The 26,159-nt window shown below is 41.8% G+C and overlaps 1 protein-coding gene across 1 annotated transcript; it reads left to right on the forward strand.

Moving 5' to 3' along the window:
* The first annotated feature begins 94 nt into the window (after positions 1-94).
* LOC130712926 (uncharacterized) lies at positions 95-24,391 on the forward strand. The gene is made up of 3 exons (XM_057562738.1): positions 95-612; positions 23,437-23,628; positions 23,830-24,391. Exons 1-3 carry the CDS (start codon positions 95-97, stop codon positions 24,389-24,391), a joined length of 1,272 nt encoding a protein of 423 aa, XP_057418721.1.
* The last annotated feature ends 1,768 nt before the right edge of the window (positions 24,392-26,159 follow it).

The following is a 26,159-nucleotide window of genomic DNA, read 5'->3' on the forward strand; positions in this document are numbered from 1 at the left end:
ATTTGTCTTTTTGCTTTACCATTTCATCATGTCTTCAAGCAAGAAAGAGTCTGTGAAGGGAAAGATAGAGAGAACTGTTGGTGGTGCTAGGGTTATGGGTTTGCACACAAGTTCTTCCACTCAATCCAAGAAGAACTCAAGAACTCCTTCCAAGAAGCACTACAAGTCTCGTGCAACCCCAATGCAAAACCCTGAAGCCCCTGTGCCTGAGGATGTTTCAAACACTTCTGTCTCTGCAAATGATGAAGACGATGTCGCGACATCTTCCCATGGATCCGATGAGACATTGTCTGATAAGCCTGCCAAGGAAGTTTCACTCTCGAAGGATTCTTCCTCTTCATCCAAGAGTTCTGATTCCAAGGCTGCAAACTCAACGGATGTTTTGTCAGAGGAGTCGATGAAGACCCCTGCCATTGTTCATGATGTCTCTGATGATGAAGATTCAGAGGATGTGCCTCTGGCGAGTGTTTCTGCCAGAATGCTTAAACGAAGAAGAGCATCTGTTGAAGAAACCCCTGTTGTCCAGAAGAAGAAAGACAAGATCACTACTGGGTCTTCAAAATCAAGGGCAACCGATGTGTCAAGGAAAGGCAAGCAGAAAGCTGTGGAATCGTCTGGGAAGAAAGCCAAGAAGACTACTGGGAAAAAGCAGAAAGTTTCCAGAATTGATTTGGAGACTGATTCAGATGTTGAAGGCGATGTCCTGTGTAAGATCAAGTTTTGATCTAGTAGTACAACTCTATGTTTTGATGATTACAAGTTAACCTTTTGATATGAACAATTGTGGTACTCTAACGTGTTTTTCTGAGTGTGCTATTTGCAGGTTCTGACCTCAACTCAATCTCACACAAATCAGAAGCACTGTGTATAAAGAGTGACCCAAGCAACGCTTTCGCATTCACCATGTTCAGTATGAACAGTGGAAAAGCTTCAGAAGTTCTGAAGCTATACAAACTCTGATGTGGACTCAGTCGCTAGAAGCTCTGAAGATCCAGAAGTTCTGATAACCAAGAAACACTGAAGGTTCAGATGTTCTGATGGTGTAGAAGACTCTGAAGATCCAGAAGCTGAATAGTGGAAACTCTGAAGTCCAGAAGCAAGAAACTCTGAAGGCCATGTTCTTCCCTCTGAGTTCAGAATCAGAAGATACAATGGTCAGAGGATCTGTGCTTTCCCTCTGACTCTGATCAACCGGCTTCACAAGTTCCAACATGAAGCTTTCCTCTGATCAGAAGTCTCCTAGGTTTAAAGGTCGCGTCGCTATCCAAGTACAAAAGCAACTGTACCTTCCTGACGACCTACCTAACGTTCTCAGCCACAGCAGAAGCTGGATTTTCCAGAACTGCCCTCCAACGGTAGCATTTCCCATGCATCGCTCAACCCTAATCCTTGGAGTATATAAAGAGGCTGAAGACTGAAAGAAACGGCTAGAAGCAAGAAGCATTTACATACGCAAGACATATTCGAAAATCTTCTAAGTTTTCTTTCATCTGAAATTCATTGAGTTTACTATTAGCTTTTTAGAAGCAAATCTCTTGTAAACGATTCTTTGATAAACAGTTTGTTTAGTTCCTTTAGGAGATCAAGGTTGATCGGATCCTAGAGAAGACTAAGAGAGTGAATCTTAGTGTGAGCTAAGTCAGTGTAATTGTTAGTCACTTGTAGGTTTCAAGTGCAGTTGTAACTCTTACCTGATTAGTGGATTGCCTTCATTCTAAGAAGGAAGAAATCACCTTAACGGGTGGACTGGAGTAGCTTGAGTGATTTATCAAGTGAACCAGGATAAAATCCTTGTGAGCTTTTCTATCTCTTATCTTTTGCACTTAAGTTCTCGAAAGATTTGTCAAAATCTTTAAGGTGGAAGTTTTATACTGAAAACGTTATTCAAACCCCCCCTTTCTACCGTTTTTCATACCTTCAATTGGTATCAAGCGCAAGTTCTGATTACCACACCTAACAGTGTTCAGTGATCCGGGCCGGTGTGAAAAACAATGGCTGCCACCACCAGTGAAACTCAAAGAGATGGTTACAATGCAAAGCCTCCTATGTTCAACGGTCAAAGGTTCGAATATTGGAAAGATAGACTGGAAAGTTTCTTTCTGGGTTTCGATGCAGATCTCTGGGATATTATTGTGGATGGCTACGAGCGTCCAGTTGATGCAGATGGCAAGAAGATCCCAAGGTCAGAGATGACTGCAGATCAAAAGAAGCTGTACTCACAACATCACAAAGCAAGAGCAATTCTTCTAAGTGCTATTTCCTATGAAGAGTACCAGAAGATTACAGATCGTGAGTTTGCAAAAGGCATTTTCGAATCTCTGAAGATGTCTCATGAAGGAAACAAGAAAGTCAAAGAATCAAAGGCATTGTCTTTGATCCAAAAGTATGAATCCTTCATCATGGAGCCAAATGAGTCCATTGAAGAAATGTTCTCCAGATTTCAGTTGCTTGTAGCTGGCATACGACCTCTCAACAAGAGCTACACAACAAAAGATCATGTCATAAGGGTCATTAGGTGTCTTCCTGAAAGTTGGATGCCTTTGGTGACTTCAATAGAGCTCACGAGAGACGTTGAGAATATGAGTTTAGAAGAACTCATCAGCATTTTGAAATGCCATGAGCTGAAGCACTCAGAGATGCAAGATCTAAGGAAAAAGTCCATAGCCTTGAAATCCAAATCTGAAAAGGCTAAGGTTGAGAAGTCAAAGGCTCTTCAAGCTGAAGAAGAGGAATCTGAAGAAGCATCAGAAGATTCTGATGAAGATGAGCTGACTCTGATCTCCAAGAGACTCAACCGCATCTGGAAGCACAGGCAGAGCAGAAGAAGTCTTCAATCAAGGAAGTCACATGTTTTGAGTGCAAAGAATCTGGGCACTACAAAAGTGATTGTCCAAAGTTGAAGAAAGACAAGAAGCCAAAGAAGCACTTCAAGACGAAGAAGAGTCTGATGGTGACATTTGATGAATCAGAGTCAGAGGATGTTGACTCTGATGGTGAAGTCCAAGGACTCATGGCAATTGTCAAAGACAAGGAAGCAGAGTCAAAGGAAGCTGTTGACTCTGACTCAGAATCAGAAGGAGATCCTAACTCAGACGATGAAAACGAGGTATTCGCTTCTTTCTCTACCTCTGAACTGAAACATGCATTGTCTGATATTATGGATAAGTATAACTCCTTATTGTCTAAGCATAAGAAGCTGAAAAAGAACTTATCTGCTGTTTCCAAGACTCCTTCTGAACATGAGAAAATTATTTCTGATCTGAAAAATGATAATCATGCTTTGATGAATTCTAACTCTGTGCTTAAGAACCAGATTGCTAAGTTAGAAGAAATTGTTGCCTGTGATGCCTCTGATTGTAGAAATGAATCTAAGTATGAAAAATCTTTTCAAAGATTCCTAGCTAAAAGCGTGGATAGAAGCTTAATGGCTTCAATGATCTATGGCGTAAGCAGAAATGGAATGCATGGCATTGGCTATTCTAAACCAATTAGAAATGAGCCCTCTGTGTCTAAAGCTAAATTCTTGTATGAATGCTTTGTTCCCTCTGGTACCATATTGCCTGATCCTGTACCTGCTAAAGTTGATAAAAACCCTCTTAAAAAGGGATCTTTCTCTATGACTAAATATCAAGCAAATATTCCTTTAAAATATCATGTTGAGACACCCAAGGTGATCAGAACCTCTGGGGTAACTAACAAGAGAGGACCCAGAAAGTGGGTACCTAAGGACAAGATTATCTATGTTGCAGATATCCTTGATAGCTCCACTGAAACACCAATCATAGTATCTGGACAGTGGATGCTCGCGTCACATGACGGGAGAAAGGCGTATGTTCCGAGAGCTAAAACTTAAGCCTGGAGGCGAAGTTGGCTTTGGAGGAAATGAAAAGGGTAAAATTGTTGGTACTGGTACTATTTGTGTAGATAGTAGTCCATGCATTGATAATGTGTTATTGGTAGACGGCTTAACACATAACTTATTGTCTATAAGTCAATTAGCTGACAAGGGTTATGATGTTATATTCAATCAAAAGTCCTGCCGGGCTGTAAGTCAGATCGATGGCTCTGTTCTGTTTAACAACAAGAGGAAGAACAACATTTATAAGATCAGATTATCTGAGTTGGAGGCTCAGAATGTGAAGTGTCTTCTGTCTGTTAATGAAGAGCAGTGGGTATGGCATAGACGGTTAGGGCATGCCAGTATGAGAAAGATTTCTCAGCTGAGCAAGCTAAACCTTGTCAGGGGCTTACCCAATCTGAAGTTCGCTTCAGACGCTCTTTGTGAAGCATGTCAGAAAGGAAAATTCACAAAAGTCCCTTTCAAGGCAAAGAATGTTGTCTCAACCTCAAGGCCGTTGGAACTTCTGCATATCGACCTTTTTGGACCAGTGAAAACTGAGTCTATAGGTGGCAAGAGATATGGGATGGTTATCGTTGATGACTATAGCCGCTGGACATGGGTAAAGTTTCTAACCCGCAAGGATGAGTCTCATGCTGTGTTCTCTACCTTTATTGCTCAAGTGCAAAACGAGAAGGCTTGTAGGATTGTGCGTGTCAGAAGTGACCATGGTGGAGAGTTTGAGAATGATAAGTTTGAGAGTCTGTTTGATTCCTATGGAATTGCTCATGATTTCTCTTCTCCCAGAACTCCTCAACAAAATGGTGTTGTTGAGAGGAAGAACAGAACTCTTCAGGAGATGGCTAGAACCATGCTCCAAGAAACTGGCATGGCTAAGCACTTTTGGGCAGAGGCAGTAAATACAGCATGTTACATTCAGAACAGAATCTCTATGAGACCAATTCTGAATAAGACTCCTTATGAATTGTGGAAGAACATAAAACCCAACATTTCTTATTTTCATCCTTTTGGCTGTGTTTGTTATGTTCTCAATACGAAGGATAGATTGCATAAATTTGATGCTAAGTCTTCTAAGTGTCTATTACTCGGTTACTCTGAGAGATCTAAAGGTTTTAGATTTTATAATACTGATGCTAAGACTATTGAAGAATCTATTCATGTTAGATTTGACGATAAGCTTGACTCTGACTAGTCAAAGCTAGTTGAAAAGTTTGCAGATTTAAGCATTAATGTTTCTGACAAAGGCAAAGCTCCAGAGGAAGATGAGCCAGAGGAAGATGAACCAGAGGAAGAAGCTGGTCCCTCTAACTCACAAACTATGAAGAAGAGCAGAATCACTGCAGCTCACCCTAAGGAATTGATTTTGGGCAACAAAGACGAACCAGTCAGAACCAGATCTGCCTTCAGACCTTCTGAAGAGACCTTGCTCAGTCTGAAAGGATTGGTGTCCTTAATTGAACCCAAGTCCATAGATGAAGCTCTTCAGGACAAGGATTGGATTCTGGCCATGGAAGAAGAACTGAATCAATTTTCCAAGAACGATGTTTGGAGCTTAGTGAAGAAGCCTGAGAATGTCCATGTTATTGGAACGAAATGGGTATTCAGAAACAAGCTGAATGAGAAAGGAGATGTAGTCAGAAATAAGGCAAGGCTAGTTGCTCAAGGCTACAGCCAGCAGGAAGGAATAGACTACACTGAAACATTTGCTCCAGTAGCAAGACTAGAGGCAATCAGACTGTTGATCTCTTTCTCAGTAAATCACAACATAGTCCTACATCAGATGGACGTAAAGAGTGCCTTCCTAAATGGTTATATCTCAGAGGAAGTCTATGTTCATCAACCCCCAGGTTTTGAAGATGAGAAGAAACCAGACCATGTGTTCAAATTGAAGAAATCACTCTACGGTCTGAAGCAAGCTCCCAGAGCATGGTATGAGAGACTTAGCTCATTCCTTCTGGAGAATGAGTTTGTAAGGGGTAAAGTAGATACAACTCTTTTTTGCAAGACTTATAAAGATGATATCTTAATTGTGCAAATCTATGTTGATGATATTATATTTGGTTCTGCTAATCAATCTCTATGCAAAGATTTTTCTGAGATGATGCAGGCTGAATTTGAGATGAGTATGATGGGAGAATTAAAGTACTTTCTGGGAATACAAGTTGATCAAACACCAGAAGGAACATATATCCATCAGAGCAAGTACACTAAAGAACTTCTGAAGAAGTTCAATATGCTGGAATCTACAGTGGCCAAGACTCCAATGCATCCTACATGCATTCTGGAGAAAGAAGATAAAAGTGGTAAAGTATGTCAGAAGCTCTATCGTGGCATGATAGGTTCACTTCTATACTTAACTGCATCTAGGCCAGACATATTATTTAGTGTTCACTTATGTGCTCGTTTCCAATCAGATCCAAGGGAAACCCACTTAACTGCTGTTAAGAGGATCCTAAGGTATCTGAAAGGCACCACTAACCTTGGCTTGATGTATAAGAAAACATCAGAGTATAAGCTTTCAGGTTCTTGTGATGCTGATTATGCTGGAGATAGAACAGAGAGAAAAAGTACTTCTGGAAATTGTCAATTTCTGGGAAGCAATGTAGTCTCATGGGCAAGCAAGAGGCAATCAACCATTGCACTATCAACTGCAAAAGCAGAATATATCTCAGCAGCAATATGCAGCACTCAGATGCTCTAGATGAAACATCAGCTGGAGGATTATCAGATCCTTGAGAGCAATATCCCAATCTATTGTGATAACACTGCTGCAATCTCATTGAGTAAGAATCCTATCTTGCATTCAAGGGCAAAGCACATTGAGGTAAAGTATCACTTTATTAGAGATTATGTACAGAAGGGCGTACTTCTTCTGAAGTTTGTTGATACTGACCATCAATGGGCAGATATCTTTACAAAGCCCTTAGCAGAGGATAGATTTAATTTTATTCTGAAAAATCTAAACATGGACTTTTGTCCAGAGTGAAGATGGATCAGAACCTCTGACTATGATACTTCTTGATCAGAAGATGTCTAGTCCAGAAGGTAACTCAATCAGAGTGTGTGTGCCCACTGGTACTGACTCTGAAGCTGAGACAACAACGCGTGTGTCAGTTTTTCTGATGCATAGTTCCTTGTGCCCGTGTGACAGTCTGTTATGATTGCGTGTAGATGTGCTTCTCTCCTGTGTGTGACTGTGTATTTTACTGTTACTATCTATCTTTAATTTTCAACCGTTGATCTTAAAGTGCTTTTTGAATCAACAACGGTTATTTGATAAAACCCACTATACACACACGTTCTCTTTCACTTCCGGTTTTTGCTCTCGCTCTCTCTGCTTTTCAAAACCGCTCTTCTCGATTTCTCTCTCGATCCTTCTTCATCTTCCAACCTTGATCTTCTACCTCAAACCTTCAACCTCTTCAAAAATGGTGAGACAAACCAGAAGATCTACTGCAGATGCACCTCAGTTCCCTCACATGGTAGTTGGTATGGCAACGGGTCAAAGGGGCCCTGAGAATCCAACTCAAGATCAAGTTCAAGCTCAACAACAGAGTATTCCAATTGCAGAACGGGGCTGTGCCGTTCACTGTGTATATCCTCCTGAGGAACTCCAAGTCCTGGCAGAATGGAGATTCAACCTCGACAACTTGGCTACAAATGGGTATGATCTTCGTCCTGAAGTCCAAGCTCAGGGTTGGGGAAATTACTTCAACAGACTTCAAGGACCGGTATATGATAAATTGGTCAAGGAATTCTGGAAGCACGCCGACTGCGATGATACTCAGGTGGTATCTCATATTCTTGGCAGAAAGATCATCATCACGGAGAAGTCCTTCGTGAACTTGCTGGGTGCAGATACTGCTTATGGGTATCGTTTCCAACTGACGGAATCGAAGCTGAAACCCAGCACCAAGGACAAAATCAACCAGGCCCTGTACACCACCTTCAAACCGGGCAAGACGAGTTACAAGGTGATGGATCTTCACCCCAAACTCAGGATCTGGCACAAGATCCTGCTCCACTGCATAAACCAGAGACCGAAGGGCAGTTCTCCAGACTACATCAACTTCAACCAGAAGGTGATGTTGTTCTTCATCCAAGATCAGAAGAAGATCTGCCTTCCCTACTTCCTGTTCTCCTACTTGAAGGAATGCATCCGGAAGTCTCGCACCACCGCCTCCATCAAGTCTGCAATCAAATATATCCCTTTTGGGAGGCTGCTCTCAGACTTTCTCATTGAAAGCAACCTGGTGCAAGATCTGGTTAATGCTGGATGTGTAGAGGATCTGAGCACAATTGTCAGTGATGTCTTCACTGCAAACTCTCTGAAGAAGATGGGTTTGGTCCAGAAGAAGATTGCTCCTGCTCATGAAGACACATCTTCTGAGATCAGAGGTAGAAGGATGCCTCTGAATGACTACCCTCTGTGGACTCAGGCAGACAATCCTGACGCCATCAGATGCTATGTTGAAGACCTCAGGGCTCAAGGATTCAAAATTGACCTTGATGATTTCGTCAGCAGACTACCGCCAGCTCCAGAGTTTCCTTCTCCTCCCAAGAAGAAAGCTCAGAGGAAGATGCTACTGGACGAATCTTCTGAGGAATCCGATGTCCCTCTGGTCAAGAAGACAAAGAGAAAGCCTGATGATGGTGATGATAGTGACAATGAGGATGGTCCTCCAAAGAAGAAGAAGAAGGTCAGAATCGTGGTAAAGCCTACTCGGGTGGAACCAGCTGCTGAAGTGGTCAGAAGGACTGAACCTCCTGCCAGAGTGACTCGATCATCAGCACATTCAAGTAAGCCTGCACTTGCTTCTGATGATGATTTGAATTTATTTGATGCACTCCCTATTTCTGTCTTGCTCCAACACTCCTCAAATCCCCTCACTCCTATTCCTGAATCCCAACCAGCCGCACAAACCACCACTCCACCACATTCCCCAAGATCTTCCTTCTTTCAACCTTCCCCTACTGAAGCACCTCTCTGGAATTTGCTTCAGAATCAACCCTCTAGGTCAGAAGAACCAACCTCTCTCCTCACCATTCCGTACGACCCATTATCTTCTGAGCCAATCATCCATGAACAACCAGAGCCAAACCAAACAGAACTGTAAGATCAAGTTTTGATCTAGTAGTACAACTCATGTTTTGATGATTACAAGTTAACCTTTTGATATGAACAATTGTGTTACTCTAACGTGTTTTTCTGAGTGTGCTAGTTACAGGCTCTGACCTCAACTCAATCTCACACAAATCAGAAGCACTGTGTATAAAGGGTAACCCAAGCAACGCTTTCGCATTCACCATGTTCAGTATGAACAGTGGAAAAGCTTCAGAAGATCTGAAGCTATACAAACTCTGATGAGGACTCAGTCGCTAGAAGCTCTGAAGATCCAGAAGTTCTGATAGCCAAGAAACACTGAAGGTTCAGATGTTCTGATGGTGTAGAAGACTCTGAAGATCCAGAAGCTGAATAGTGGAAACTCTGAAGTCCAGAAGCAAGAAACTCTGAAGGCCATGTTCTTCCCTCTGAGTTCAGAATCAGAAGATACAATGGTCAGAGGATCTGTGCTTTCCCTCTGACTCTGATCAACCGGCTTCACAAGTTCCAATATGAAGTATTCCCCTGATCAGAAGTCTTCTAGGTTAAAAGGTCAAGTCGCTATCCAAGTACAAAAGCAAGTGTACCTTCCTGACGACCTACCTAACGTTCTCAGCCACAGCAGAAGCTGGATTTTCCAGAACTGCCCTCCAACGGTAGCATTTCCCATGCAACGCTCAACCCTAATCCTTGGAGTATATATAGAGGCTGAAGATTGAAAGAAGCGGTGGAGAAATATACGAGAAGCAACACACGCGCAAGATATTCAAAATATTCTAAGCTTTCTTTCATCCTGTAATTTATTTAGTTTACACTCAGCTTATTCAGAAGCAAACCCTTGTAAACACCAACCTCAAACAGTTGTTTGATTTTCCTTTAGGAGATCAAGGTTGATCGGATCCTAGAGAAGACTAAGAGAGTGAATCTTAGTGTGAGCTAAGTCAGTGTAATTGTTAGTCACTTGTAGGTTTCAAGTGCAGTTGTAACTCTTACCCGATTAGTGGATTGCCTTCATTCTAAGAAGGAAGAAATCACCTTAACGGGTGGACTGGAGTAGCTTGAGTGATTTATCAAGTGAACCAGGATAAAATCCTTGTGTGCTTTTCTATCTCTATCTTTTGCACTTAGTTCTCGAAAAGATTTGTTAAAATCTATAAGGTGGTAGTTTTGTACTGAAAACGTTATTCAAACCCCCCCTTTCTACCGTTTTTCATACCTTCAAGTGGTATCAGAGCGCAAGTTCTGATTACCACACCTAACAGTGTTCAGTGATCCGGGCCGGTGTGAAAAACAATGGCTGCCACCACCAGTGAAACTCAAAGAGATGGTTACAACGCAAAGCCTCCTATGTTCGATGGTCAAAGGTTCGAATATTGGAAAGATAGACTGGAAAGTTTCTTTCTGGGTTTCGATGCAGATCTCTGGGATATTATTGTGGATGGCTATGAGCGTCCAGTTGATGCAGATGGCAAGAAGATCCCAAGGACAAGATTATCTATGTTGCAGATATCCTTGATAGCTCCACTGAAACACCAATCATGGTATCTGGACAGTGGATGCTCGCGTCACATGACGGGAGAAAAGCGTATGTTCCGAGAGCTGAAACTTAAGCCTGGAGGCGAAGTTGGCTTCGGAGGAAATGAAAAGGGTAAAATTATTGGTACTGGTACTATTTGTGTAGATAGTAGTCCATGCATTGATAATGTTTTATTGGTAGACGGCTTAACACATAACTTATTGTCTATAAGTCAATTAGCTGACAAGGGTTATGATGTTATATTCAATCAAAAGTCCTGCCGGGCTGTAAGTCAGATCGATGGCTCTGTTCTGTTTAACAGCAAGAGGAAGAACAACATTTATAAGATCAGATTATCTGAGTTGGAGGCTCAGAATGTGAAGTGCCTTCTGTCTGTTAATGAAGAGCAGTGGGTATGGCATAGACGGTTAGGGCATGCCGGTATGAGAAAGATTTCTCAGCTGAGCAAGCTAAACCTTGTCAGGGGCTTACCCAATCTGAAGTTCGCTTCAGACGCTCTTTGTGAAGCATGTCAGAAAGGCAAATTCACAAAAGTCCCCTTCAAGGCAAAGAATGTTGTCTCAACCTCAAGGCCGTTAGAACTTCTTCATATCGACCTGTTTGGACCAGTGAAAACTGAGTCTATAGGTGGCAAGAGATATGGGATGGTTATCGTTGATGACTATAGCCGCTGGACATGGGTAAAGTTTCTAACCCGAAAGGATGAGTCTCATGCTGTGTTCTCTACCTTCATTGCTCAAGTGCAAAACGAGAAGGCTTGTAGAATTGTGCGTGTCAGAAGTGACCATGGTGGAGAGTTTGAGAATGACAAGTTTGAGAGTCTGTTTGATTCCTATGGAATTGCACATGATTTCTCTTGTCCCAGAACTCCTCAACAAAATGGTGTTGTTGAGAGGAAGAACAGAACTCCTCAGGAGATGGCTAGAACCATGCTCCAAGAAACTGGCATGGCTAAGCACTTTTGGGCAGAGGCAGTAAATACAGCATGTTACATTCAGAATAGAATCTCTGTGAGACCAATTCTGAATAAGACTCCTTATGAATTGTGGAAGAACATAAAACCCAACATTTCTTATTTTCATCCTTTTGGCTGTGTTTGTTATGTTCTCAACACTAAGGATAGATTGCATAAATTTGATGCTAAGTCTTCTAAGTGTCTATTACTTGGTTATTCTGATAGATCTAAAGGTTTTAGATTTTATAATACTGATGCTAAGACTATTGAAGAATCTATTCATGTTAGATTTGATGATAAGCTTGACTCTGACCAGTCAAAGCTAGTTGAAAAGTTTGCAGATTTAAGCATAAATGTTTCTGACAAAGGCAAAGCTCCAGAGGAAGTTGAGCCAGAGGAAGATGAACCAGAGGAAGAAGCTGGTCCCTCTAACTCACAAACTCTGAAGAAGAGCAGAATCACTGCAGCTCATCGTAAGGAATTGATTCTGGGCAACAAAGATGAACCAGTCAGAACCAGATCTGCCTTCAGACCCTCTGAAGAGACCTTACTGAGTCTGAAAGGATTGGTGTCCCTAATTGAACCCAAGTCCATAGATGAAGCTCTTCAGGACAAGGATTGGATTCTGGCCATGGAAGAAGAATTGAATCAATTTTCCAAGAACGATGTTTGGAGCTTAGTGAAGAAGCCTGAGAATGTCCATGTTATTGGAACGAAATGGGTATGCAGAAACAAGCTAAATGAGAAAGGAGATGTAGTCAGAAACAAGGCAAGGCTAGTTGCTCAAGGCTACAGCCAGCAGGAAGGAATAGACTACACTGAAACATTTGCTCCAGTAGCTAGACTGGAGGCAATCAGACTATTGATCTCTTTCTCAGTAAATCACAACATAATTCTACATCAGATGGACGTAAAGAGTGCCTTCCTAAATGGTTATATCTCAGAGGAAGTCTATGTTCATCAACCCCCAGGTTTTGAAGATGAAAAGAAACCAGACCATGTGTTCAAATTGAAGAAATCACTCTACGGTCTGAAGCAAGCTCCCAGAGCATGGTATGAGAGACTTAGCTCATTCCTTCTGGAGAATGAGTTTGTAAGGGGTAAAGTAGATACAACTCTCTTTTGCAAGACTTATAAAGATGATATCTTAATTGTGCAAATTTATGTTGATGATATTATATTTGGTTCTGCTAATCAATCTCTATGCAAAGAATTTTCTGAGATGATGCAGGCTGAATTTGAGATGAGTATGATGGGAGAATTAAAGTACTTTCTGGGAATACAAGTTAATCAAACACCAGAAGGAACATATATCCATCAGAGCAAGTACACTAAAGAACTTCTGAAGAAGTTCAATATGCTGGAATCTACAGTGGCCAAGACTCCAATGCATCCAACATGCATTCTGGAAAAAGAAGATATAAGTGGTAAAGTATGTCAGAAGCTCTATCGTGGCATGATAGGTTCACTTCTATACTTAACTGCATCTAGGCCAGACATATTATTTAGTGTTCATTTATGTGCTCGTTTCCAATCAGATCCAAGGGAAACTCACTTAACTGCTGTTAAGAGGATCCTAAGGTATCTGAAAGGCACCACTAACCTTGGCTTGATGTATAAGAAAACATCAGAGTATAAGCTTTCAGGTTATTGTGATGCTGATTATGCTGGAGATAGAACAGAGAGAAAAAGTACTTCTGGAAATTGTCAATTTCTGGGAAGCAATCTAGTCTCATGGGCAAGCAAGAGGCAATCAACCATTGCACTATCAACTGCAGAGGCAGAATATATCTCAGCAGCAATATGCAGCACTCAGATGCTCTGGATGAAACATCAGCTGGAGGATTATCAGATCCTTGAGAGCAATATCCCAATCTATTGTGATAACACTGCTGCAATTTCATTGAGTAAGAATCTTATCTTGCATTCAAGGGCAAAGCACATTGAGGTAAAGTATCATTTTATTAGAGATTATGTACAGAAGGGCGTACTTCTTCTGAAGTTTGTTGATACTGACCATCAATGGGCAGATATCTTTACAAAGCCCTTAGCTGAAGATAGATTTAATTTTATTCTGAAAAATCTAAGCATGGACTTTTGTCCAGAGTGAAGATGGATCATAACCTCTGACTATGATACTTCTTGATCAGAAGATGTCTAGTTCAGAAGGTAACTCAATCAGAGTGTGTGTGCCCACTGGTACTGACTCTGAAGCTGAGACAACAACACGTGCGTCAGAATTTCTGATGCATAGTTCCTTGTGCCCGTGTGACAGTCTGTTATGATTGCGTGTAGATATGCTTATCTCCTGTGTGTGATTGTGTATTTTACTGTTACTATCTATCTTTAATTTTCAACCGTTGATCTTAAAGTGCTTTTTGAATCAACAACGGTTATTTGATAAAACCCACTATACACACACGTTCTCTCTCACTTCCGGTTTTCACTCTCGCACTCTCTGTTTTTCAAAACCGCCTCCTTCGTGTTTTCTCTCTCGATCACTCCTCATCCTTCAAACTTCATCTTCTACCTCAAACCCTCAACCTCTTCAAAATGGTGAGACAAACCAGAAGATCTACTGCAGATGCACCTCAGTTCCCTCACATGGTAGTCGGTTTGGCAACGGGTCAACAAGGCTCTGAGAACCCAGCACAAGAACAAGCTCAAGCTCAAGAGCAGGTTGTTCCTATTGCAGAACGGGGCTGTACCGTTCACTGTGTATTTCCTCCTGAGGAACTCCAAGTCCTGGCAGAATGGAGATTCAACCTCGACAACTTGGCTGCTAATGGGTTTGATCTTCGTCCTGAAGTCCAAGCTCAAGGTTGGGGAAACTACTTCCATCGACTTCGAGGACCGGTGTATGAGAAGCTAGTAAAGGAATTCTGGAAGCACGCTGATTGTGATGACACTCAGGTAGTCTCCTACATACTGGGTAGGAAGATCATCATCACGGAGAAGTCATTCGTGAATCTGCTTGGTGCAGAAACTGCTCATGGGTATCGGTTCTCACTAACGGAATCGAAGCTGAAACCCAGAACCAAGGACATAGTCAACAAGGCCCTGTACACCACTTTCAAACCGGGCAAGACGAGCTACAAGGTGATGGACCTTCATCCCAAACTCAGGATCTGGCACAAGATCCTGCTCAACTGCATCAATCAGCGACCAAAGGGAAGTTCTCCAGACTACATCAACTTCAACCAGAAGGCGATGTTGTTCTTCATTCAAGACAAGGAGAAGATCTGCCTTCCCTACTTCCTGTTCTCCTATTTGAAGGAATGCATCCGGAAGTCTCACACCACCGCCTCCATCAAGTCAGCCATCAAATATATCCCTTTTGGGAGGCTGCTCTCAGACTTTCTCATTGAAAGCAACTTGGTGCAAGATTTGATCAATGCTGGTTGCACAGAGGACTTGAGCACAATTGTCAGTGACGTCTTCACTGCCAACTCTTTGAAGAAGATGGGCTTAATCCAGAAGAAGATTGCTCCTGCTCATGAAGACACATCTTCTGAGATCAGAGGAAGAAGAATGCCTCTGAATAACTACCCTCTGTGGACTCAAGCAGACCATCCTGAAGCCATCAGATGCTATGTTGAAGACCTCAGGGCTCAAGGATTCGAGATTGACCTTGATGATTTTGTCAGCAGACTTCCACCAGCTCCAGAGTATTCTTCTCCTCCAAAGAAGAAAACCAAGAGGAAGATGGTTCTGGAAGATTCCTCAGAGGAATCTGATGTCCCTCTGGTCAAGAAACCGAAGAGCAAGCCTGCTGATGATGATGGTGATGATAGTGAGGATGGTCCTCCAAAGAAGAAGCAGAAGAAAGTCAGAATTGTGGTGAAGCCTACTCGGGTGGAACCAGCTGCTGCAGAGGTCAGAAGGACTGAAGCTCCTGCCAGAGTGACTCGATCATCAGCACATACAAGTAAGCCTGCACTTACCTCTGATGATGATTTGAATTTATTTGATGCACTCCCGATTTCTGCCTTACTTCAACACTCTTCAAATCCCCTCACTCCTATTCCTGAAACCCAACCAGCCGCACAAACTACCTCTCCACCACATTCCCCAAGATCTTCCTTCTTTCAACCTTCTCCTACTGAAGCACCTCTCTGGAATTTGCTTCAGAACCAACCCTCTAGGTCAGAAGATCCAACCTCTCTCCTTACCATTCCAGTCGACCCATTACCTTCTGAACCCATCATCCATGACCAAACCGAGCCCAACCAAACAGAACCACAACCCAGAACGTCTGATCACTCTGCTCCCAGAGCATCAGCACGTCCTGCTGTCAGACCCACGGATACAGACTCTTCATCAGCCTTCACACCTGTATCCTTCCCCATCAATGTGATTGACTCTCCTCCCTCCAACACTTCTGAATCAATTAGAAAATTCATGGAGGTTAGGAAAGAGAAGGTATCTGCCTTGGAAGAATATTACCTTACATGTCCAAGCCCTAGGCAATATCCTGGCCCTAGACCTGAACGTCTAGTTGACCCAGATGAACCTATCTTGGCCAATCCTATCCAAGAGGCAGACCCCTTAGTCCAACAAGCTCACCCTGTCCCTGACCAACAAGAGCCAATTCAACCAGACCCTGAACCTGAACAATCAGTGTCTAACCAATCCTCGGTTAGATCACCTCACCCTCTGGTTGAAACTTCAGACCCTCACCGTGGAACCTCTGAACCCAATGCTCCCATAATTAACATTGGTTCTCCACAAGGTGCCTCTGAAGCTCATAGCAGCAATCACCCAGCCTCTCCTGCACCCAACCTCTCCATCATTCCCTATACTCACCTTCAACCCACATCTCTCTCTAAGTGCATCAATATTTTCAATCATGAAGCCTCCTTGAGGCTCCGCAATGTGCACGGTCAGACTGATCTCAGCGAGAATGCTGACAATGTGGCTGATGAGTGGAACAATTTGAGCACTTGGCTAGTGGCTCAGTTTCCCGTTATGCTGCAGCTCCTGCATGCAGAGGGCAGTCAGAGCATTGAGGCTGCAAAGCAAAGGTTTGCTAGGAGGGTGGCTCTTCACGAACTAGAACAGAGAAACAAGCTTCTTGAAGCCATTGAAGAAGCCAAGAGAAAGAAAGAACAAGACGAAGAAGCTGCACGTCAAGCAGCAGCTCAGGCTGAACAAGCAAGACTTGAGGCAGAGCGTCTTGAAGCTGAGGCTGAGGCAGAGCGACTTGCACCAGTTATGTTTACTCCTGCTGCTTCTGCTTCCATTCCAGAACCTCAAGCTGCTCAGAACGTTCCTTCCAGCTCTACTCAGACAAGCTCATCCAGACTCGACATCATGGAACAACGTCTTGACACTCATGAATCCATGCTGATTGAGATGAAGCAAATGATGATGGAACTTCTGCGCCGTACTGACAAACCTTAGTCTTAGGATCTCTTCTTTTTCTTCTTTCGTTTACTTTGTTTTCCTTTTTGTTAAACTCTGTTTATTCTTTTTAGTTACTTATTTTCATTTGTTCGTTTGTGATTCTATATGCATATATCTATATATATTTGTGTCACATATGTTTGCAAAACCTGGTTTATTCATAATTGTTCTATGTTTACATCATACTTCTTTCCATCATACATTATTCCCTATATCTAGAATGGAGGATCCTTCCTCATTCTTCTGCATTCTTGGCGCTGCTCCACTCTTTCCTTCTCCAGACGATCCAGTGTATACTCTATGTTGCCGAGTCTGATGCTCAGCTCCTCTCTCTCTAGACTATCTTCTGTCGTCTTAAGTCTCTTTTCCACAGTCTCCTTCTCTTCCAGCAGATTCAGCTCCCGCTGGCAAAGCCCCTGAATCTCCTCCACGAAGCAGAGGAACTCCTTCAGATCTTTCTCCATCTCTGGACCAAGATCTTCTTCCAGCAGTGTCTTCGTCAGCTCTTGTATGGTCTTTGTACCATCGGGATGCCTAATATTGAGGAACATATCTTCCTCAAAAGCCTTCCTTCTGAGCTCTTCTAATGTCGTTCTGTATGATGCCATTTTTTTCTTACTGAAAATTATTCGAGGTGTGAAGCTTACCTTTCTCTCCAACGTTTCTTTTCTTATAGGCTTCACTCTCTCTCTGAAAGTTAATGCTCCTACAGTTTCTCGAGGTTAAGTTCTTGGTAACTGACCCTTCTATTTACTCACTTGACCGGTGGTAAACGTTCATCCCTTGCATTAACTCTCCTATTTATTTTCGCCTAACTCTGATTCTTACATCATTTTCATTTTCCTTAAACTTAGACCTTCTCTAAGGGGGAGTACCTTGTACTTCAAGCTAAGTTTTTCACACCCCAAGCTTTTTGCTTATGACAAAAAGGGGGAGTAAACCCAGTTTTTGATGTGTAAGATGTGTTAGTGTGACTTATTTTTCTTTTGGAGATTTTAAGAGTTCCACCTTCATGACCATAGATGTGTCACTGGGCAAATACAAGGAATACATTTCACTTCTTCTGAAGTGATTCTAAGTTGACTCTGATACCCAAGACTCTGATACCCTGTCTATGACTCTGATCACTTATGCGCTCTGATTATTAGTTTTTCATCTATGTCATAAGCCTTTTACTCTGAACTCTTATATGTTTTAGCTCAGAATCTAGATTTTACTAACGTTTTCATCAAGTGTTAGATTCAGGGGGAGCTAAACTCAGAATCAAGCAGTGACTTGAATTCAGAATGAGCAAGATAAACTATTCACATCAGGATAAGTCTTATTCTATATCTCTAAACTCTGAGTGAATTCAGTTTATTGTCTAAGAATTGTTCATCAAAAATCTTAGTTTTGTCATCATCAAAAAGGGGGAGATTGTAAGATCAAGTTTTGATCTAGTAGTACAACTCATGTTTTGATGATTACAAGTTAACCTTTTGATATGAACAATTGTGTTACTCTAACGTGTTTTTCTGAGTGTGCTAGTTACAGGCTCTGACCTCAACTCAATCTCACACAAATCAGAAGCACTGTGTATAAAGGGTAACCCAAGCAACGCTTTCGCATTCACCATGTTCAGTATGAACAGTGGAAAAGCTTCAGAAGATCTGAAGCTATACAAACTCTGATGAGGACTCAGTCGCTAGAAGCTCTGAAGATCCAGAAGTTCTGATAGCCAAGAAACACTGAAGGTTCAGATGTTCTGATGGTGTAGAAGACTCTGAAGATCCAGAAGCTGAATAGTGGAAACTCTGAAGTCCAGAAGCAAGAAACTCTGAAGGCCATGTTCTTCCCTCTGAGTTCAGAATCAGAAGATACAATGGTCAGAGGATCTGTGCTTTCCCTCTGACTCTGATCAACCGGCTTCACAAGTTCCAATATGAAGTATTCCCCTGATCAGAAGTCTTCTAGGTTAAAAGGTCAAGTCGCTATCCAAGTACAAAAGCAAGTGTACCTTCCTGACGACCTACCTAACGTTCTCAGCCACAGCAGAAGCTGGATTTTCCAGAACTGCCCTCCAACGGTAGCATTTCCCATGCAACGCTCAACCCTAATCCTTGGAGTATATATAGAGGCTGAAGATTGAAAGAAGCGGTGGAGAAATATACGAGAAGCAACACACGCGCAAGATATTCAAAATATTCTAAGCTTTCTTTCATCCTGTAATTTATTTAGTTTACACTCAGCTTATTCAGAAGCAAACCCTTGTAAACACCAACCTCAAACAGTTGTTTGATTTTCCTTTAGGAGATCAAGGTTGATCGGATCCTAGAGAAGACTAAGAGAGTGAATCTTAGTGTGAGCTAAGTCAGTGTAATTGTTAGTCACTTGTAGGTTTCAAGTGCAGTTGTAACTCTTACCTGATTAGTGGATTGCCTTCTTCTAAGAAGGAAGAAATCACCTTAACGGGTGGACTGGAGTAGCTTGAGTGATTTATCAAGTGAACCAGGATAAAATCCTTGTGTGCTTTTCTATCTCTATCTTTTGCACTTAGTTCTCGAAAAGATTTGTTAAAATCTATAAGGTGGTAGTTTTGTACTGAAAACGTTATTCAAACCCCCCCTTTCTACCGTTTTTCATACCTTCAAGAACCACAACCCAGAACGTCTGATCACTCTGTTCCTAGAGCATCAGAACGTCCTGCTGCCAGAACCACGGATACAGACTCTTCAACAGCCTTTACACCTGTATCCTTCCCAACCAATGTTGCTGATTCTTCTCCCTCCAATAACTCTGAATCAATTAGAAAATTCATGGAGGTTAGAAAAGAAAAGGTGTCTACCTTAGAGGAATATTACCTTACTTGTCCAAGCCCTAGGAGATATCCTGGCCCTAGACCTGAACGTCTAGTTGACCCCGATGAACCTATCTTGGCTAATCCTTTACAAGAGGCAGACCCTTTGGCTCAACAAGCTCACCCTGTCCCTGACCAACAAGAGCCTATTCAACCAGAACCTGAACCCGAACATTCAGTGTCTAACCAATCCTCGGTTAGATCACCCCATCCTCTGGTTGAAACTTCAGACCCTCACCTTGGAACCTCTGAACCCAATGCTCAACTGATTAACATTGGTTCTCCACAAGGTGCCTCTGAAGCTCATAGCAGCAATCACCCAGCCTCTCCTGAACCCAACCTCTCCATAATTCCCTATACTCACCTCCAACCCACATCTCTCTCTAAGTGCATCAATATTTTCAATCATGAAGCCTCCTTGAGGCTCCGCAATGTGCACGGTCAGACTGACCTCAGTGAGAATGCTGAATGTGTGGCTGATGAGTGGAACAATCTGGGCACTTGGCTAGTGGCTCAAGTTCCAATTATGATGCAGCTCCTGCATGCAGAGGGAAGTCAGAGCATTGAGGCTGCAAAGCAAAGGTTTGCTCGAAGGGTGGCTCTTCATGAACAAGAACAGAGAAATAAGCTTCTTGAAGCCATTGAAGAAGCCAAGAGAAAGAAGGCTCAAGCAGAAGAAGCTGCACGTCTAGCAGCAGCTCAAGCTGAACAAGCCAGACTTGAGGCAGAGCGACTTGAAGCTGAGGCTGAAGCTCTTAGATCCCAAGCACTTGCACCAGTTGTGTTTACTCCTGCTGCTTCTGCTTCCATTCCAGATCCTCAAGCTGCTCAGAATGTTCCTTCCAGTTCTACTCAGACAAGCTCATCCAGACTCGACATCATGGAACAACGTCTTGACATTCATGAATCCATGCTGATTGAGATGAAGCAAATGATGATGGAACTTCTGCGACGATCTGACAAACCTTAGTTTTAGGATCTCTTCTTTTTATTTCTTTTTATCTAACGTTGTTTTATTTAAACTCTGTTTCTTTTTATTTACTTATTCTATTTTATTCGTTTGTGATTCTATATGCATATCTATATATATATTTGTGTCACATATGTTTGCAAAAAAAAAAAAAAAAAAAAAAAAAAAACTTTTTTATTCATCATAATTCTATGTTTACATCATATTTCTTTACATCATATAATCTAGAATGGAGGATCCCTCCTCATTCTTCTGCACTCCTGGCGCTGCTCTGACCTATCTTTCTCCAGACGCTCCAGTACATGCTGGATGTTGCTGAGCCTGTCCTTTAGCTCATCCCTCTCCAGAATCTCTTCTGCAGTATTGAGCTCCTCTTCCAAACTTTCTTTTTCTTCCAGCAGCTTGAGTTCAAGCCGGCTGAGTTCTTGCACCTCCTCCACGAAGGCAAGAAATTCCTTCAGGTCTCTCTCCAACTCTGGACGCAGGTCCTCTTCCAGCAGTGTCCGTGTCAGCTCCGCGATGGTAGTTGCACCCTCTGGATGCCTGATGTTCAGGAACAAGTCCTCTTCAAAGGCCTTCTTCCTCAGCTCTTCTAGTGCTACGATGTATGATGCCATTTTTTTTTACTGAAAATTGTTCGAGGTGTGAAGCTTACCTCTCTCTCCAACGCTTTATATAGGCTTCACTTTATCTCTGAAAGTTAATGCTCCTACAGTTTCTCGAGGTTAAGTTCTTGGTAACTGACCCTTCTCTTTACTCACTTGACCGGTGGTAAACGTTCTTCTCTTGCATTAACTCCTCTATTTATTTCGCCTAACTCTGATTCTTGCATCGTTTTCATTTTCTTTAAACTTAGACCTTCTTTAAGGGGGAGTACCTTGTACTTCAAGCTAAGTTTTTCACACCCCAAGCTTTTTGCTTATGACAAAAAGGGGGAGTAAACCCAGTTTTTGATGTGTAAGATGTGTTAGTGTGATTTATTTTTCTTTTGGAGATGTTAAGAGTTCCACCTTCATGACCATAGATGTGTCACTGGGCAAATACAAGGAATACATTTCACTTCTTCTGAAGTGATTATAAGTTGACTCTGATACCCAAGACTCTGATACCTTGTCCATGACTCTGATTACTTATGCGCTCTGATTACTCGATTTTCATCTATGTCATAAGTCTTTCACTCTGAACTCTTATATTATTTAGCTCAGAATCTAGACTTTACTAACGTTTTCATCAAGTATTAGATTCAGGGGGAGCTAAGCTCAGAATCAAGCAGTGACTTGAATTCAGAATGAGCAAGATAAACTATTCACATCAGGATAAGTCTTATTCTATATCTCTAAACTCTGAGTGAATTCAGTTTAATGTTTAAGAATTGTTCATCAAAAATTTTAGTTTTGTCATCATCAAAAAGGGGGAGATTGTAAGATCAAGTTTTGATCTAGTAGTACAACTCTATGTTTTGATGATTACAAGTTAACCTTTTGATATGAACAATTGTGGTACTCTAACGTGTTTTTCTGAGTGTGCTATTTGCAGGTTCTGACCTCAACTCAATCTCACACAAATCAGAAGCACTGTGTATAAAGAGTGACCCAAGCAACGCTTTCGCATTCACCATGTTCAGTATGAACAGTGGAAAAGCTTCAGAAGTTCTGAAGCTATACAAACTCTGATGTGGACTCAGTCGCTAGAAGCTCTGAAGATCCAGAAGTTCTGATAACCAAGAAACACTGAAGGTTCAGATGTTCTGATGGTGTAGAAGACTCTGAAGATCCAGAAGCTGAATAGTGGAAACTCTGAAGTCCAGAAGCAAGAAACTCTGAAGGCCATGTTCTTCCCTCTGAGTTCAGAATCAGAAGATACAATGGTCAGAGGATCTGTGCTTTCCCTCTGACTCTGATCAACCGGCTTCACAAGTTCCAACATGAAGCTTTCCTCTGATCAGAAGTCTCCTAGGTTTAAAGGTCGCGTCGCTATCCAAGTACAAAAGCAACTGTACCTTCCTGACGACCTACCTAACGTTCTCAGCCACAGCAGAAGCTGGATTTTCCAGAACTGCCCTCCAACGGTAGCATTTCCCATGCATCGCTCAACCCTAATCCTTGGAGTATATAAAGAGGCTGAAGACTGAAAGAAACGGCTAGAAGCAAGAAGCATTTACATACGCAAGACATATTCGAAAATCTTCTAAGTTTTCTTTCATCTGAAATTCATTGAGTTTACTATTAGCTTTTTAGAAGCAAATCTCTTGTAAACGATTCTTTGATAAACAGTTTGTTTAGTTCCTTTAGGAGATCAAGGTTGATTGGATCCTAGAGAAGACTAAGAGAGTGAATCTTAGTGTGAGCTAAGTCAGTGTAATTGTTAGTCACTTGTAGGTTTCAAGTGCAGTTGTAACTCTTACCTGATTAGTGGATTGCCTTCATTCTAAGAAGGAAGAAATCACCTTAACGGGTGGACTGGAGTAGCTTGAGTGATTTATCAAGTGAACCAGGATAAAATCCTTGTGTGCTTTTCTATCTCTTATCTTTTGCACTTAAGTTCTCGAAAGATTTGTCAAAATCTTTAAGGTGGAAGTTTTATACTGAAAACGTTATTCAAACCCCCCCTTTCTACCGTTTTTCATACCTTCATCCTGGACATCACTGCCTCTGAGAAGAAAATGTTCTCTGGTAAGCGTATTCCCTCAGATGTTCCTAATGTTCCTCTAGATAATGTGTCTATTCATGCTCCAGAAAATGCCTTCAAATGGAAATATGTCTATCAAAGGCGTGTTGCCAAAAAGAAGGAGATTGCTTCTGATGTGTTAGCCTGCAAAGAGATCATTGCCTTGATTGCAAAAGCAGGGTTGAGGAAGACTGTGATGAACATAGGAAAATGCTATGACAAGCTTGTGAAGGAGTTTATTGTCAATCTCTCTAATGATGTTAATAATCCTGCCAGTCCTGAATTCAGGAAAGTGTTTGTCAGGGGTAAGTGTGTGAATTTCTCTCCTGCTATCATCAACCAAACTCTTGAAAGAAGTGTGGTTGAATTTGTTGAAGAAGAACTTTCTCTGGATACGGTTGCTGAGGAATTGACTGCTGGAAGAGTAAAGAAGTGGCCTGCTAAGAAGTTTCTGTCAACTGGGGTTCTAAGTGTGAAGTATGCTATTTTGAATAGGATTGGAGTGGTGAATTGGGTTCTCTCTAACCATACTTCTGTTGTTTCTACTATGCTTGCCAAGCTTATCTATCGCATTGGGACTGAAATTGCTTATGACTTTGGCAATTTTGTGTTTTCCCAAACCTTGAAGCATGCAGAGACATGTGCTGTGAAACTCCCCATCTCTTTTCCTTCTTTACTGACTGCTATCATTCTGAAACAACATGCTAATATTCTCACTGTTGATGATGTTCCTGTGCCCAAAGGTACTCCCATCACTTTGGACCAACGGTTGTTCCTGGAACCTCATGTCCTGGACATTGATCTGCCATCCAGTAGGACATCTGTTCCTGTCTCTGTGTCTGCCTCAGGAACTCACAGTGTCATTGCTGAACTTGAGGCCATTTCCAAGGAACTTCAAGAGACCATCAGGATTGCTGCTGCTAGGAAGATTAAGGTGGATGCTCTCATCCAAACTCTCAAGGGGGAAGCTGGTCAAGAGGGTGAGCATGCAGCTGATGCTAAGAAGGAAGGATCTGCAGAAAATGATGAGGAAAACTCCTCTTCTGCTGGTATTTAGTGCATGTCCTAGTCTGTGTGCTAGTTGACTTTTATTTGGCTGCGCTTAAATTCTTTCCACCTTTGCCAAATTTGTGCTAAAAAGGGGGAGTAGTAGTGTGTTGTTTGTTTCTTTCTGTGTTGTAGTGTTTTTTTTTTTGAAGCCTTGGTATTCTGGTAATGTTCTGTAATAAGTATGAAGCTTTGTGAAGACAAGTTCAGGAGATCTTCTATGTTCAAGTGCTTCAAGCTAGCTTCTGTTCAAGTGTTACCAAGTGTTGTTGTTTTAGATGGTTTCTATATACTTCAGGCAGTGTTTATTTGGATGCATCTTTTGAGGGGGAGTTCCTCCATGTTTTGGCTGTTGTGGATGCATTGGTTTGAGGGGGAGTATTTCTGCTGCTGACTCTGATGTTTTTGATGTTTTTTTTCCCTCTCTGGTAGTGAAGTTGTTTTTAGACAAAATTTGACAAAGGGGGAGATTGTTGTTCCCTTGTTGTCATCAATTTTGTTAAAAACAACCTGATGTCCTAGCCGATGTTGTGACATCTGCCTTGGTGAAGGCCAGGACATCCGCCCCTGCTGGCATGCAAGTGGCTCCCTTATGGTTATGTTTTATGGTATGTTTTGTGCTTACTTGAAGATCAAGTAACTGATTGTTGGGAGCCAATTGCGGGTTGTTTATTGTTGGAACAAATCTGTGATTAAAAGATTTGTTTCTATTTTATTTGTTAATCACTCATATCAGATCTTGGAAGATTCTCTACTGATATGAGTTGGATCAAAGTGTTCTTCAGCCCAAATAAACCCTAGCCGCCTCTGCTGAAATATATATATATAGACAAAGACCTGAAGTAGAGAGGATATCGAGAGAATCACCTTGAAGATCAAGTGTTCTTAAGAGTGTAAGTTGTTCTCTGTCTTTGTAAGTTGTGAACTAGTCTTGCTCACTGATTCTATAAAGTGAGACTGAGTTCTGTGTTGTGTTTGAGTGTCAAACAAACCTTGTGTTATTGTTGTTACCAATCACTGTGGCAGTGATTGAGGAAAAGTGAGAGGGGCTCTCATACTTAGGCTGTGGTTCTAAGTAGAAGACCACTGGGTAGATTAGGTTAAGAACAATGAACTTGATGTGTTCTTGTGTGTCTGTAATACCTAGATCTTGAGATAGTGGAATTCCTTTTCATAGGGCGAAACCTAACCAGACATAGGTGTAGTTTCACCGAACTGGGTTAACAACTTTCTGTGTCTTGTTTCTTTTAGTTGTTTTTGTGTTCATGCTTTTCAGTCATATGATGTTCTAATCGATTGTCCCAGCATCGTGCAGGACATATGTTCTAAGGGATCTAGAATTTTAGTACAAAAGCAAATGTACTATCCTGACGACCTAACCTAACATTCTCAGCCACAGCAGAAGCTGGAAATTCCAGAACTGCCCTCCAACGGTAGCATTTCCATGCAACGTTCAAACCCTAATCCTTGGAGTATAAATAGAGGCTGAAGATTGAAAGATGCGGCTAGAAGGACTTACATACGCGCAAGCTATATTCAAACTTTCTAAGCATTCTTTCATCTTGAATTCATTGTGTTTACTATAAGCTTTTTAGAAGCAATCTCTTTGTAAACAAGAATTTCATAAACAGTTGTTTAGTTTGCCTTTAGGAGATCAAGGTTGATCGGATCCTAGAGAAGACTAAGAGAGTGAATCTTAGTGTGAGCTAAGTCAGTGTATTGTTAGTCACTTGTAGGTTTCAAGTGCAGTTGTAACATTTACCTGATTAGTGGATTGC

The sequence above is a fragment of the Lotus japonicus genome, chromosome 4, assembly GCF_012489685.1.
Source record: "Lotus japonicus ecotype B-129 chromosome 4, LjGifu_v1.2".
Taxonomy (NCBI): Eukaryota; Viridiplantae; Streptophyta; class Magnoliopsida; order Fabales; family Fabaceae; genus Lotus; species Lotus japonicus.

What these genes read in the sequence shown, in the direction of transcription:
- LOC130712926 (XM_057562738.1), top strand. Translation starts at nt 95, where the DNA reads ATGGGTTTGCACACAAGTTCTTCCACTCAATCCAAGAAGAACTCAAGA. An exon ending in AAGCAGAAAGCTGTGGAATC is followed by an intron (nt 613 to 23,436) that starts GTCTGGGAAGAA and finishes TGTCTATCAAAG; the next exon opens with GCGTGTTGCCAAAAAGAAGG. An exon ending in AGTCCTGAATTCAGGAAAGT is followed by an intron (nt 23,629 to 23,829) that starts GTTTGTCAGGGG and finishes TATTTTGAATAG; the next exon opens with GATTGGAGTGGTGAATTGGG.